The following is a 14688-nucleotide window of genomic DNA, read 5'->3' as shown; positions in this document are numbered from 1 at the left end:
TTTGCTCCGAGTGAAAGCGTTCTTTGAACATAAACCAAAGAGGTGATAAGATAGCGGACATATAAACACAAGCCAAACTTACAGCGTTCTGCTTCTTCTGCAGATCTTCCAAGTTATCAGCGATGTTCTCATCGGCTACGTCGAGTGGAGTTTGGCCCTATGATACACACATACACAATGAATACTTGATTGTAATTGGTTACTTACAAGACTTTATATTTATAGCCATTTATTTACTTATTTTGAAAATACTACAGTGTTTTTGAACCATACTATAGTAAAGTACTTGAATTGATTTGTTGTGGTAATAATATAGTTGCTGTGGTAATATAACAACATTAGTAATATAAACAAATTACTTTACCCAAAACTTTACTAAGTTTTCTATAACTATAGAGTATATTATACTACAATACACTAGTTTACTGTAGTAAAAACTAAAGTATACTATAGTATTTATTACAATTCACTATAGTTAATACTACATTATGCTGTAGCATTCATTAAAGTGTTGTAAATACTATAATATATACAGTATAATACACTTTACAATAGTATGGTTCAAAAACACTATAGTATTTACTATAAATTACTTTAGTATTTTTTCATGTAGGCACCATAAATGTCCACTTAGCCTGTCGTCGTTGTAAAATAAACCCATTTAAGGCCAAAGTATACTTCTTTGATGCATGCGCTTTCCGCCAAATTGCAATACCTCTCCTGGCCTAACGGGGGCCAGTGTTTGCGTGATCTCTCGCCACGAGTTAAAACTCACATAAATATCTTTGTATTCTTTCATGCTACAGTTGTACAAATGAGGATATTTTCTAACCTCTTCGCACAATCTCTTGTCTACGTAGGTCTCCACTGTCGCTGTAGCTAACCCCGCATTCCGGTTTTGTTCAGTTTATGCAGTTTTTCTTCAGCTAATCGATACCCCCACGGCAGGGTTGCCACCTTGTGGATAAACTAATTACTGAGTTAAATGCGCATGTGCGGTTACAAAAATCTGGCGGAGATCTGATGACAAAATTCACGTCACGCACACTGTACGCTGTCCCTCGCGTACGCGTAAAAAGTGAAGTATACTTTGGGCTTTAGGGTGATAACAGACCCTCGTACCACATTATTGACTGCGTTCATGTCACACATGTGCTCAGCCAGCAGAATGCAGGCCTCTTCCTGTCCCCAGTGAGCCGCCGCGTGAAAAGCTGTCCAGCCATCACTGTCCCGACTGTCCACGTCTATCCCACACTTCAACAGCACCCTGACGAGCAGAGAAACACAAAGATTACAATGCTTTAAAAAGAGAGTTAGAAAAAAAAAAAAAAACAGATGCATGATGATTCTTGAAGACTCAAAACACTCATTTAGTGTGAAGTGTCTCGCACTCACTTTAACACCTCAATGTATCCTTTAGCAGCAGCGACATGCAGCGCTGTGGCCTGAGTGTTCAGATGAGGGACCAGAGAACCACTTCCTTCCAACACGGCCATGGCATCCTGGAGCATCACTCTCTCCTCCTCTCTCCTGGCCTGATCCACATCAATACCTGAAAGTTCATTCAAAAACAGCAATTATAATGCTTTCTCAGGCAGCACAGGCCAGATTTAGTATATAACATATTATTATATTACTGGTAATTTAATGAACCATGAGTCTTTGTTGTTCAAGATCAGTTTGTTCTTAAGGACTTGAAGTTTTAGTTTACTCAAAAATGAAAATTTGCTGAAAAAGTACTCACCCTTAGCCCAATACAAGATGTAGATGAGTTTATTTCTTCTTCAGATTTGGAGAAATGTAGCATTGCATCACTTGCTCACCAATGGATGTGAATGGGTGCCGTCAGAATGAGAGTCCAAACAGCTGATAAAAACAGTCCATAATCCATAAAAACACTTCCTCCAGGTAAAAAGTCCATCCTATGTTGTCGCCTCACATCAAAATCCACCGACATATTTGTTTAGAATATATATATATGTATATGTATGTTTTGGCTACTTAATCTGTGCATATTTCTCTCCTGATTCAGACGAGATGGCTTTTTCACTGGAGGAAGTAATATTATGGATAGAGGACTTGTATTTTAGCAACAGTTTGAAGTTAAAGCACCTTAAAATGATGGATTTGTTTCTTATAAACATACAGCTTTTTGCTTCACAAGATGTTAACTGATGGACTGGAGTGGTGTGGATTATTGTGATGTTTTTATCAGCTGTTTGGACTCTCATTCTGACGGCACGCATTCACTGCAGAGGATCCATTGCTGAGCATGTGATGTAATGCTACATTTCTCCAAATCTGATGAAAAAACAAACTCATCTACATCTCGGATGGCCTGAGGGAGAGTAAATTATTAGCAAATTTTCACTTTTGGGTGAACTATTCTTTTCAGGACACAAAGACACACCCACATTCACAAAAGCGATCACATCTAACAAGCAACAAGAGGAAGTTTATAAAATCCCTGCACAGCTCCAGTGTTTTTAATTAAGTTCTTGATGTGGGAAATTCACATACTGTTACTGTTAAAGCCAAACATCCTATAAGCACACGCACACACACACACACACATCTACAGTGAGCTTCTGTGAGCGCTTTTGAGTCGACTAAGGTTTTAATAGGATTGTGAACACAGCAGGTCACAATCAGACAGATGGAGCGTTTAAGACAGATAACGTGAACCTGTATTTGTTCAAATGGGAATCTTGCAAAGAAATGACGCAGTTCGAAAGGAAAAATAAGAAATTATATTTTGTACAAAATTAGGTCCATTTTAAAGCACTTTTTAAAAAGATTTATTTGTTGGCATTTTTTTGCCTTTATTGCTACAGGAAAGATCAGACAGGAAGTGAAGTGGGCGAGAGAAAGGATCTCTAGTCCTCGGGAAAGGACTTTTTGTTTTTTGATCAGAAAATGATTTTATTATAAACACAATTATGCAGTCAGTAAAGTTTAGCAAGAATGACTGACAGGCAAGTAGGTGGTCTTTTACTGTTGTTGTGTCTGATGCACCAGAATAAATTAAGGTTACACAGAAAATGCAATGTGATCACATGAATTTCTGACTACATCTGTAAGCAGCTTCAGTGAATGAAGCACAAAACATTCTGGAAACAATTAGGCTTACATTTAGCACCGATAATATGTGCAAACAAGTGTTATTATTTTAGTATTATCTATATAGCATTATAGTATTTATTAATATTTTGCATTAGCATTTATTTTAATATTTTAATAATATTTAAATTTTAGAAATCTTGTTATGTGCTTTTGTCATTTTAATTTTATTTTTCATATTTCTATTTAGCTTTATTTTTTTCCCCCAGTTTTAGTTTCTGTAATTTTAGCACTTCAACTTAATATATTTATTTCAGTTATTTGCCAAGGCATAATTTTTTTTTTTTTTCTTGTTAATTTAATTTTTTAAAATGTTTTTTTAGGTTTAACTTCTTCAAGTTTAAGTTTTTCATATCATTTTTATTTTTAATAATTAATATTTATTTTATTGAAAACCTTTTTAATCGTTTTAGATTTAGTTAACAATGAGAACAATAATAACAATGATGTCTCTCTGTTTTTCTACAATCTCAAATTCTCTCTTTCACTCCATCATATTTTTCTTTTTCTAGGGTTTGAATCTCTCACCCTGTTTTTTAATCTCTGCTTTAAGCAGTCTCCCCATGACGTCCTCAGTAGCGACATCGAGAGGAAGTTCACCCTCACTGTTCACCGCTCCCACATGAGCGCCGTGTTCAATCAAGTACCTGCAAAAGGTAGAGAGAAATATAAACATTACAATGTTGCAACGGTAAACTTTGAACAGTGGCGACTCAACTTACAGGAGATTCCAATAGAATCTGACAAGATTAAAAACACATAGAACACAAATATTTCATGCATTTTAATGAGACTTAGCTAAAATTATCAGTACTCTGAAGAAAATATGAATTTCAGGCACAGGGCATCTAAGAAGGCAGTAGCATGTCGTCTAGGTAGGCAGCTCACTAGACTGTGGAAGTGAGTTACTGACTTTGCGATCTGGATGAAGCCGCAGGAGGCCGCGGCGTGGAGGGGCGTCCAGCCTTCGTTGTCTCCTCGGTTCACGTCACTGCCGCTCTCAACCAGAAACTGAACCATATCTGCATTTTCATCAATACAGGCCTGAGGAGAGAACGAGAAAATGCGTTTAAAGAGAAATTTCCTAATATAGTCATTCTGACCAAAACTCAGATTCTCTTCTGAAAATGTAAAAATGTAGTTATGGCTGATAATCAATATGCTAAAAATGTTTATTGTTTAGACCAGGGCTATTGTCGTTAACTAAAACTAAAACTAACTCAATTCTCAATACTTGAAAATAAATAAACATTCACTGAAATCAATTAAAATATATACATAAAAAACTTTATTTTATTTCAGCTAGTTGCTAAGGCAACATTTCTGATTTCATACTTCAAGTTGAAGTATTAAAATAACTAAAACTTCATAAAAACTATACATGCAAAAACTAATTTACTAAAAAAAACTACTAAAATTAACTCAAATTAAAATGAAAACAATATTTTGCATTATGTTTCATTTTTATATTGTCCATTTTCTTTTTCATTTACTTCAAGTTTTAATATTTTGTTATTTTTAATTATGTCTATATAATTTAATTAATTTATATTTTAGTTTGTTATTTTAGTACATCAAGTTAAACTAAATAAAAATGGCAACTAGCTATGTTAAAGGTTTTTTATATTTTATTTAATTTCAGTTATTTATTTTAAGTAGCATACTATTTTTTGTATTGTTTTAGTATAATAACCTTATTGCATCCTACTAATAAATCATTCATCATTAAGTCTGTACATGTATTTTTCAACCATAAGACACTGCCCTTTACCTTTGACCTTCAATTACACACACATAGCGTGTAAAAAATGAACACAAAGTGATGCATGACTCTTATCAGCTGAGCGCTCTTGTCTGAATAACTCTACTGACAAATCATCATGACATTCCTGCTGACATCATCTTTACGACACTGCTGGTGCCAGTCTTTTGTTGCATCATGGGAAATCTGTGTTTTCATGTCCCTAGAGTTTCAGTCAGACACAGCTGCCACTGGCTGCAGGCAAAACAATAATTAGTCAGCGAAGCGTTTACATGATGGATGTGTTACTGTACACATACTGTACATGTGCAGGTTGTAATCAGTGTTGAGGAGTAACATCCTAAAACCAGCAGCATTACTAACTCAACTGCATGTGTTTTTACAAAACTGTAGCTTTTCCAATAAAAAGCTATTTTGTCGGCAGCTGTGTAGCATGACTGAACACTACAACACCACTTTATAACATCAAAGAAAGCTAATGAGGTAATGAGTGTACACACTTAGATTGACCCTGTCCGTTTTGACTGAGTTAACAAAACAGTTCATTTCAATGAAATAATAAAAAAGATTCACTGATTTATTCAAGTCATAATTTAATGCACAATGAATACTGATCATCAGTCAAGTCCTGCTGATTAATGTTCGGTCTGAGTTCACATTGTCGAGTCCGAATCGAGTCCTAGTCCTAAACCAATTGAGTATGAGTGGGAGACATTTATTAATGTATTTTTATTATAATTTTATGTCGTTACTTATTTATCTTTCATGTTACATATGACGTGGATTCATCTGCACTCTTGAGTCCAAAATGTCCGAATCCATGTAAAGTTCGAGTAAAAGTGAGTCCAACCGAGTCCGAGATTAATTGCAGTCCGAGTCCAAGTACACCAACTCTGCTGCTGATTATAAATATAGTTACATAAAGTTTTATAAAATAAATCAAGTTGTTTAGATTGTTGTATTTAGTGCCAATTTTTCTGTTCAAGTTTGATAACTGGACGGTAAACTGACCTGAGATAGTAAGTAAAGTAACTAAGTAAGAAAATTAAGTAATTGAACGATAAACTGACTCTAGTTAGTAAGTAAATTAACTAAGGTAAATAAAGAAAGTAACTAAGTAAACTGAGTAAAGTAAGTGACTAAGTAAGTAAATTAAGTAACTGACCTGAGTTAGTAAAGTAAGAAAATACCTAAGTAACCAAGTAAAGTGAGTAATCGAATGGTCAACCTGACCTTAGTAAGTATAGTAAGAACGTATCTAAGACCTAAACAGACCTGAGTTAGTAAGTCAAGTAACTAAGTAATGTGAGTAATTGAATGGTTAACCTAACCTGAGTTAGTAAGTAAAGAAAATAACTAAGTAAACTAACTGAGCAAAGTAAGTGACTAAGAAAATTAAGTAACTGAATGATAAACTGACTCTAGTTAGTAAGTAAAGAAAATAACTAAGTAAACTAACTGAGCAAAGTAAGTGACTAAGTAAATTAAGTAACTGAACTGTAAACTGACCCGAGTTAGTATGCAAAGTAACTAAGTAACGTGAGTAATAGAATGGTTAACCTAACCTGAGTTAGTAAGTAAAGAAAATAACTAAGTAAACTAACTGAGTAAAATAAGTGACTAAGTAAGTAAATTAAGTAACTGACCTGAGGTAGTAAAGTAAGTAAAGTACCCAAGTAACCAAGTAAAGTGAGTAATCGAATGGTCAACCTGACCTTAGTAAGTAAAGTAAGAACGTATCTAAGATCCAACCAGACCCGAGTTAGTAAGTCAAGTAACTAAGTAAGGTAAGTAAAATAACCAAGTAAATTAAGGTAAAATAAGTGACTAAGTAAGTAAATTAAGTAATTATATGGTAAACTGACCTGAGTTAGTAAGTAAAGCAACTAATGCAAGTAAGTGACTAATTAAGTGAATTAAGTAAGTGACCTTAATTAGTAAGTAAAGTAAGCAAGTAAAGTGAGTAACCGAATGGTCAACCTGACATGAGTTAGTAAGTAAAGTAACTAAGTAAAGTAAATAACTGAACGGTCAACCTGACCTGAGTTAGTAAGTAAAGTAACTAAGTAAAGTGAGTAACCGAATGGTCAACCTGACATGAGTTAGTAAGTAAAGTAACTAAGTAAAGTAAATAACTGAACGGTCAACCTGACCTGAGTTAGTAAGTAAAGTAACTAAGTAAAGTGAGTAACCGAATGGTCAACCTGACCTGAGTTAGTAAGTAAAGTAACCTTAGTAAAGTAAATAACTGAACGGTCAACCTGACCCGAGTTAGTAAGTAAAGTAACTAAGTAAAGTGAGTAACTGAATGGTCAACCTGACCTGAGTTAGTAAGTAAAGTAAGTTAAATAAGTAATGCAAGGTAAATTAACAAAGAAAGAAATACATATAACCATATAATTATGTTAGATTTTTTTTTTTTAATTAATTAATTAAAAATTTCCTTTTACTCAGGAAGGGCTCATTAAATTGATCAAATGTGATAGTACAGACATTCATAAAATTACAAAAGATTCAAATAAATGCTGTTCTTTTGGTAGGAAAAACCCTGTATCACTGTTTCCACAAAAATATTAATCAGCTATTTTCAACATTTATATTAATCAGAAATGTTTCATGAGCAGCAAATCAGCATATCAGAATGATTTCTGAAGGATCACGTGGCACTGAAGACTGGAGCAATGATGCTGAAAATTCAGCTTTGATCATTTTGAATATTTCACAAAATTACTGTTTTTATTTTTGAGCACATAAATGCAGCCTTAATGAGCAGAAGAGACTTCTTTAAAAAGCATTAAAAATTCTTACCAACCGCAAACTTTTAAACGGTAGTGTATAAATATAAAGTCACTAACAAGAAGCCATCAACATTCAAGCTATTTAAGAGGCCACTTTTTAATTATATTTTTATTTATATAGCTATCATATCTAATGATGTCTACATAACTAAAACACTGTTTGTTAGTACATCGTAGTGCAGCTTATACATTGTTTAGCTACTTTAAATCTCTAAGAATCTGCAGACATTATGCTACTGCAGACAGCAGACAGGCCACGTTACAGTGAGTTTACCACTGAGAAATACCACTGTTTTTAGGCACGACGGGGGAAAAAGGCTTAACAGCCAAAGCGAGCGGCTCCCAGAGGAGTGCCTATAGAAATCTCCACGTACGCTGTGCTCGCTCTGCTCTCTGTGTGCAGGAGAACAGAAGGCCGCTCTGTTCCTGACCCCTTCCTCATTGTGTGTGTTTGTGTGGGTTTCTGAGGAACACTGGGAAACTTCTGTATGGAGAAGGTGTGAAGTTCTCAACAGGGTCACTGAATGAGTGTGTGTGTGTGTGTGTGTGTGTGTGTCTCTCAGAGAGCGACTGGCCTTTGCCTATGACAACAGCCGCTTGTACTGTATGAAGAATGTTTTCCATGCGCTCACTGGAGAATGACAGAGAGAGAAAGCCTTTGGATGGAAGGCATGGAAAAACTTAAAGAGCACTGACTATATTTAATTCCTGTTACCAAGCAACAACGGGACAACAGGAATAAGATCGGGATGAGCAACGACAGAGCATTATCACACATGCAACGATTAATAAAATAAATACGTAATATAAACATGAATATTAATGTACTATAGGGTAATTATAGTTAAATAAAACCATTTTCATTACTAGAAATAAAATGAAAATGTTAACTGAAATAAAATATTTTAAAAACTTTATTTTTATTTACTAAAATAACTGCGATACAAATTTATAAAAACTATATAGACATAAATATATTTAAAAAACTACTAAAAATGTAAAATACAACAAAATTACTAAAACTAAAAATGGATCCAAAATATTAAGGAACACTATAATGAGGCTAAAATAAAACTGGAATGTACAATACATAAATACAATCTGAATATAAATAAGAATACCAAAAATATGAATATAATTATATATGCAAATACAAATATGACTACAAAAAAAAATACATATATACATATATATATATATATATCTCAAGACTTAATATCACTTTATCTAACACCTATCGATAACTTTAAAGGTGTAGCACAAGATTACAGGATAAATTTAACCCTTTATTTTATTTATTTTGGACAAAAAGTGTAAGTTTACATATCTACCACTTATTGGTCAGAAGCCATAGCATGAAAATAATTATTTACTTATCAATCAAAACTGATATGTTTTTGCATTCATGCTAACAGGAATCTAAATATGAAAAAAATTAAATGCTAAATAATAATAATTAATATAACTAAATAAAATATAAGCAACATAATTAAACTACAAAGATGTACTACTAACCGATCAGTATTTAGGACCAGAACTCTCCATTTTATAAATATGAAAATGAATATGAGCCAGGACAAGCAGCGTCCAAATTTTCCAAAATATATTAATATGGTATAAATATAACGGTATAATAAATTTATTAATAATGGTATAATTTAAAATTAATATGGTAATTCAATTGGCTATAAAGTGTTCTTTATAGCTACAAAGCTACAATTTCCATAAATTATTATACATTTTGAATTGACAATTGCATTGCTGAGACATACAAAATACATAAGATATATAAATGCCAAGGACTGACTCAAGCTGGTGTTTCTTCTGAGGAACCTTTAAGAGAAGATCTGCTCACAATCCTCCGTCCTGCCTGTCCATCTGTGTACCGAACGACTGTTTACTTTAGGACCATTGGAAGGTAAACCATTGCTGTAACTATCTGTGACGGAGGGGACGTGTTTGTGTGTGTGTGTGTGTGTGTAGAGGCCAAAGCAGTGTCTTTGACAGGATGTGACACTGATTCTGTCCAGAGCCAAACACACACACACACACACACACACACACACAGGCTGTGTTCCCAGTTAGCAATCAAGAAACTGTGGTTTCATTTTATTTTATGCTCTCATGAAATTCTGCATATTCATGTCATGGCAACACAGTAGACACTAAGATACGCTGACAGAAACGCACTCAGACAGTGACTAGTGTATTGTTGTATCTCATAAATCTAACCTAAACATTCAATATGTCTCGTAGTGATAAAACCTATTTATCTATCTATAAAATTGTAATTATTAATGTGTGTGTATATATATTATATATATATATATATATATATATATATATATATATATATATATATATATATATATATATATATATATATATATGGGTGATATATATATATAAAATGTAAAAACCTTAACTATTTTAATGTTTAATTTTTAATAATTCATTATTTCTTAATTTAATTTATACATACATATAAATAGCCTATTTTTAGATTACACATTAATTATTATTATAATTATGTTCATTGTTAAAATCATTGTAATTCATTTCCAACATTTTTATAAATTAAATATCAAATTAAATGCACTACAATATAGACTATCAAGATGTATATCATACAAATGTATAACATAAATAATGTATCCATTTTTTTTCTTACACTATGGAAAGAGAAATTTAAGAGGAAAATGTGTTTAACTGTCATAAAAATATAATGCTAAAAATCCTAAAGGTCCTAAAAAAGACTCAATTTATATAATTTAACATTTACTTGTATATTTGTAACATTTGTGTTTGTTTGTATATAGCAAACCATTTGAAAAATGTAATTCCGTTCTACTTTGTGGTGAAATATATGGAAGCTTGTTTGTGAGTGAATGAATGAATGCGACCTTTATCTTACAACTTGGACTTATTTTCCTTGCAATTTTAAGTATATAAAGTAATAATTCTGAAAAAATTGTCAGAAACTGCAAGATGCAAACTCAGAATTGCGAGAAAAATATATCTTACAATTCTATTCCCATTGTGAGCTTAAAAAAAAAAATCATCATTGCCTTTTTTATTTTTATATCCTTATATCCTATGGCAGAAATAGGCTTCCAAATAAATACGACTTGTTCCTGGTTGTACGATAAGATTAGAGAATGCGTGGTACACAGGTGACTACACTCACTTTAAAGAGCTCACGTCAAAGCCGCTACTTCCTCAGAACTTCAGAATACTTCGGTCTGAGCTTCCTACAAACATCAGCAGAGCGCCAGCCAATAGCTGCTCTCGTATCTAACCACATGACCACCTGTCTGAATCAAAAAAAGCGTGCACTTCATATTTTTTCAAGCCTAGAGTGGATTTGAGCAAAACCTTCTGCAGCTTTTTTAAAGTGGCTCTCTTCAACAGAAGCTTGTGATAATAGATTCAAGCAGACACATAACAATTACCTCAAACATACTATCATTTTTCAACCAAAAAACAGGCCTTTTCTCATTCAAAGCTCTATATCAGGATTAGCTGGTTTCTGAAGAAAACGTTATTGTCGAAACAAAAGGCTGAGACAACAAAAGCCAAAAATAACCCCTCCTAAACATGTCATTAAAAAAAACAACATACACAGCTCAGAGGAAGAAAGAAAAAAAGAACAAAACAAACAGCGAATGAAAAGGGCCGGTGTGAATTCCAGTCATTCTCTGATACAGCTCAGAAGATATGAGGAAAGTCTTGCTATGCCAGTTCAGTCTGGATGCTGGTACGGCGGAGTCAGAAGTGGGCAGTCGCCACATTCAACGTGACAGCCTCGGTACGGGCCCAAGACACTCCCTGGGCGGCATTAAAACAACAACAGCAACCCTGGTACTGCAAAAACATCACGCAAACAACTACACAGAGAGTCCAGATTCATCTGCACCAGAGGAACGCAAAACCACACCAGCAAGACAACCTAGCAACTGGCCTTAGTGCAAAACTAAATATGTCCTGGAAATACAGTTTGTGATATTATAATAGTACACACACGTCAAAATGTCAGACTTCAGGCCTAAAACACCCAATGCGATTCTAGACTTTGGGCATTTTGCAACTGACTTTCAAAGTCACTTTAGGTTTAAATCTCCACTTTAATACGCATGTTTACAATGAACCAGTTAAAACAAATAATACTTTTTAGCATGTTTGGTATATTGTATAGAGATCAGTGATGCTAATTTCTTTTGTCAGGATCTATTATGATCAAAAACACATTAAGAATTTGCTCGAATACACCTTTTCTACAATTAATATGTTTTCATTCGTGAATTTAAGTAATTTTTTTTGTTTTGTGCAGCTTTACGTCAAAAATGTACAGAAAGCCGGTTTCTGCCAGGGAATAAATCAATAAAAATAAGGTAACTGCAACTTAAACACAGAATTACAAGACGTAACTCAGAATTCTGGAGGGAAAAAAACAGAAAAATTCAGAATTCTAATTCTTTTCTCTGAATTCTGAGTTTAAATCTCCAAATTCTGTTGTTTTTTTTTTTTTTTTTTTTATGTTTAAATTAAAGAGGTAATTACGAGTTTTTCTCTCACAATTTTGACTTTTGCGAGTTTATATCTCACAAATCAGACTTTTCATCTAAGAATTGGGAGTATATATTTTATATTAATTGTGAGAAAATCAGAAGTGTGAGGTAAAAAGTCACAATAGGTAGCGTAAATGATCGAAAAATTTCTTTAAATGAAGTAGTTTGGGTTATTTTTTAATGTTACGTCACTAAAAATAAGCACCAGTTTTGATTCAAAATATTATTAATATGTGAAAAACATTCGTCCGCCAAATCGAAGTCAGTGTGGCATAACAAACATCCATGAAGGCTTTTTTGTCATGTGACAACAAACCCCTAAAACACAGAGGACCCCTTTAGACCCTATAAGTTTAGGTTTTTAATCACATATTATAACTTATTTATAAAAAGCCACCTTTTGTTTGGGCCAAATTGAATAACCTTTAAAAAGTACTTATAATTTGAATCAAATATGGTTAAAAACAATAAACTGTGTACACACCCATGTATTTAGTAGCATATTTCACTACTTTTTACTTGATGCTTCCATCATTGACATTATTAAAGGTCATATTTTTGGTATAAAGCGGTATTTTTTTTTTTTTTAAACGTATGAAAAAAATGAACACAAAGATAGCATTTCTGGCAGATATAAACTAGATGTTTAAGAGTTTTCTCCTGTTTATCATGATTCTAGACATCCTTGCTTGTCATCGAACCACAAGCTGAGAACGGCGCCGAGAAAAGTTTGTGAACTTTGGCAAAAGTTTCCAAACCGAGTCAAACTTCAGTGTGAAGAAGCAAACATGCTCCGGATACGTTACCTGATGCAGCGCCGTCAGCCCGTCTATATTTGCGTGGTTGATATCTGCTCCCTGCCGCAGGAGCTCCGCCACCTCCTCCCGGTCCCCGGCGGAGCAGGCGGCCATAAACACAGCGCCCTGGGCGAAGCGCACTCTGGCCCGTCGGTTTCCGGGAGCGGAGGACTGGCTCCTCGCCTCCGCCCCGGTCCGATCCGTCTCCGAGCCCTGCCACCGCTGCAGCTGATCCTGCCGCCGCTGCTTTGCCGCTTCGGACCGGGAACGGTCAGTGGCCGCCATCTTCCTCCCTCGGTTTCTCCCGGGGAGTTTCAGTGTATCAGACAAGTGATGTCCGATTCACGTAGGAATCGTTCGTTTGAACCGATTCTTTGAAATGATTCATTCGAACTGATTCGGTTTGTGAATCAATCACGGAGGGAGGGAATCGCTGAGAAGGTTCGACAAAATATAAATGTGACCTTGGACCACAAAACCAGTCATAAGGGTCATTTAAAAAAAAAAAATAATAAATAAGCTTTCCATTGATGTATGGTTTGTTAAGATAGGACATTTGAAGCTATTTGAAAATCTGGAATCTAAGGGTGCAAAAATCAAAATACACCTACTGAGAAAATTGCCTTTAAATTTGTCTAAATTAATTTCTTAGCCATGCATATTACTAATCAAAAATTAAGTTTTGATATACCTATTATTTATGGTAGGAATTTTTTTAATTATCTTCATGGAACATGATCTTCACTTAATATCCTAATGATTTTTGGCATAAAATTTATCATTTTGACCCATACAATGTGTTGTTGGCTATTGCTACAAATATACCTGCGCTATTTATGACTGGTTTTGTGCTCCAGGGTCACAAATAGGCTACTCTATATTATCAGTTTCGTTTTAGTTGATGTGTTTTCCTTATTTTTTTTTTCAGTTCAGTCCAAGTACTACAATAAACCCATATTTATCTTAAGAAAGCTTATTTATTCAGCTTTCAGATGATGTATAAATCTCAATTTAAAAAAAAAAAAGACCCTTATGACTGGTTTTGTGGTCCAGGGTCACATTTATCAGTAATCGAAAACAGCGATTTTACAACAAAAAAACGCCCAGTAATAGCGCAACAGAAGAACTGGAGTGTTCACTAAAACGAATCGTTCGAATGAACCGATTCACTAAAAGGAATCAGAGGGGAGAGAGATGAGGAGAGGCGCCCTCTGCCGGGCGCGAAAAGAAGACGCGCGGAGCGCTGGAGTCGGGCCCAACTTCATCAGCCAATAGAAACGCAAGGCCGTAATGACGCAGTCACTCCCACGCACTTGAACTTGACGGTGCTGTGGCGTAGTAGGTTGAGGATCGCTTTGCTATTAAAGCAGCACTGTAAAACTCAAGAGATGTTTGCAAAGGTTCCCCAGACACTTACAGTTTGGAACAGCAATGGAAAATATAAAACTACAAGAAACGAGCATCTAAAAATAAAGGCCAACAAAGGAGAACCTCTTAACGTTACTTTTGCATTGTAGAACCTTTTAAGGTTCAAAAAAATACTAGCATGTGAAAAGCTTCATAATAAGATTGTTCTTTGCTGATATAATGCAAAATAATATATATATATTTAAGAGAATACATATTCAATAAATACAGTTGAA

The 14688-nt window shown here is 34.2% G+C and overlaps 1 protein-coding gene across 2 annotated transcripts in view; it reads right to left on the bottom strand.

The window, feature by feature from the left end:
* Positions 1–13406, bottom strand: part of zmp:0000001167 (protein phosphatase 1 regulatory subunit 12A) — a 31163-nt gene extending 17757 nt beyond the window's left edge. For both annotated transcript variants that reach the window (XM_058767020.1, XM_058767021.1), the window contains exons 1-6: positions 13055–13406; positions 4034–4164; positions 3649–3767; positions 1396–1552; positions 1123–1267; positions 83–157 (exon numbers count right to left, since the gene is read on the bottom strand). In XM_058767020.1, the coding sequence (XP_058623003.1) occupies positions 83–157; positions 1123–1267; positions 1396–1552; positions 3649–3767; positions 4034–4164; positions 13055–13330 (903 nt within the window). In that variant the 5' untranslated portion in view covers positions 13331–13406. The remainder of the gene's footprint in view (positions 1–82; positions 158–1122; positions 1268–1395; positions 1553–3648; positions 3768–4033; positions 4165–13054) is intronic.
* Between the last annotated feature and the right edge of the window lie 1282 nt (positions 13407–14688).

Source organism: Onychostoma macrolepis, chromosome 25 (genome assembly GCF_012432095.1).
Source record: "Onychostoma macrolepis isolate SWU-2019 chromosome 25, ASM1243209v1, whole genome shotgun sequence".
In the NCBI taxonomy this organism is placed as follows: Eukaryota; Metazoa; Chordata; class Actinopteri; order Cypriniformes; family Cyprinidae; genus Onychostoma; species Onychostoma macrolepis.
The sequence above is the reverse complement of the archived record's forward strand: the minus strand, read 5'-3'. Positions and strand labels throughout refer to the sequence as shown.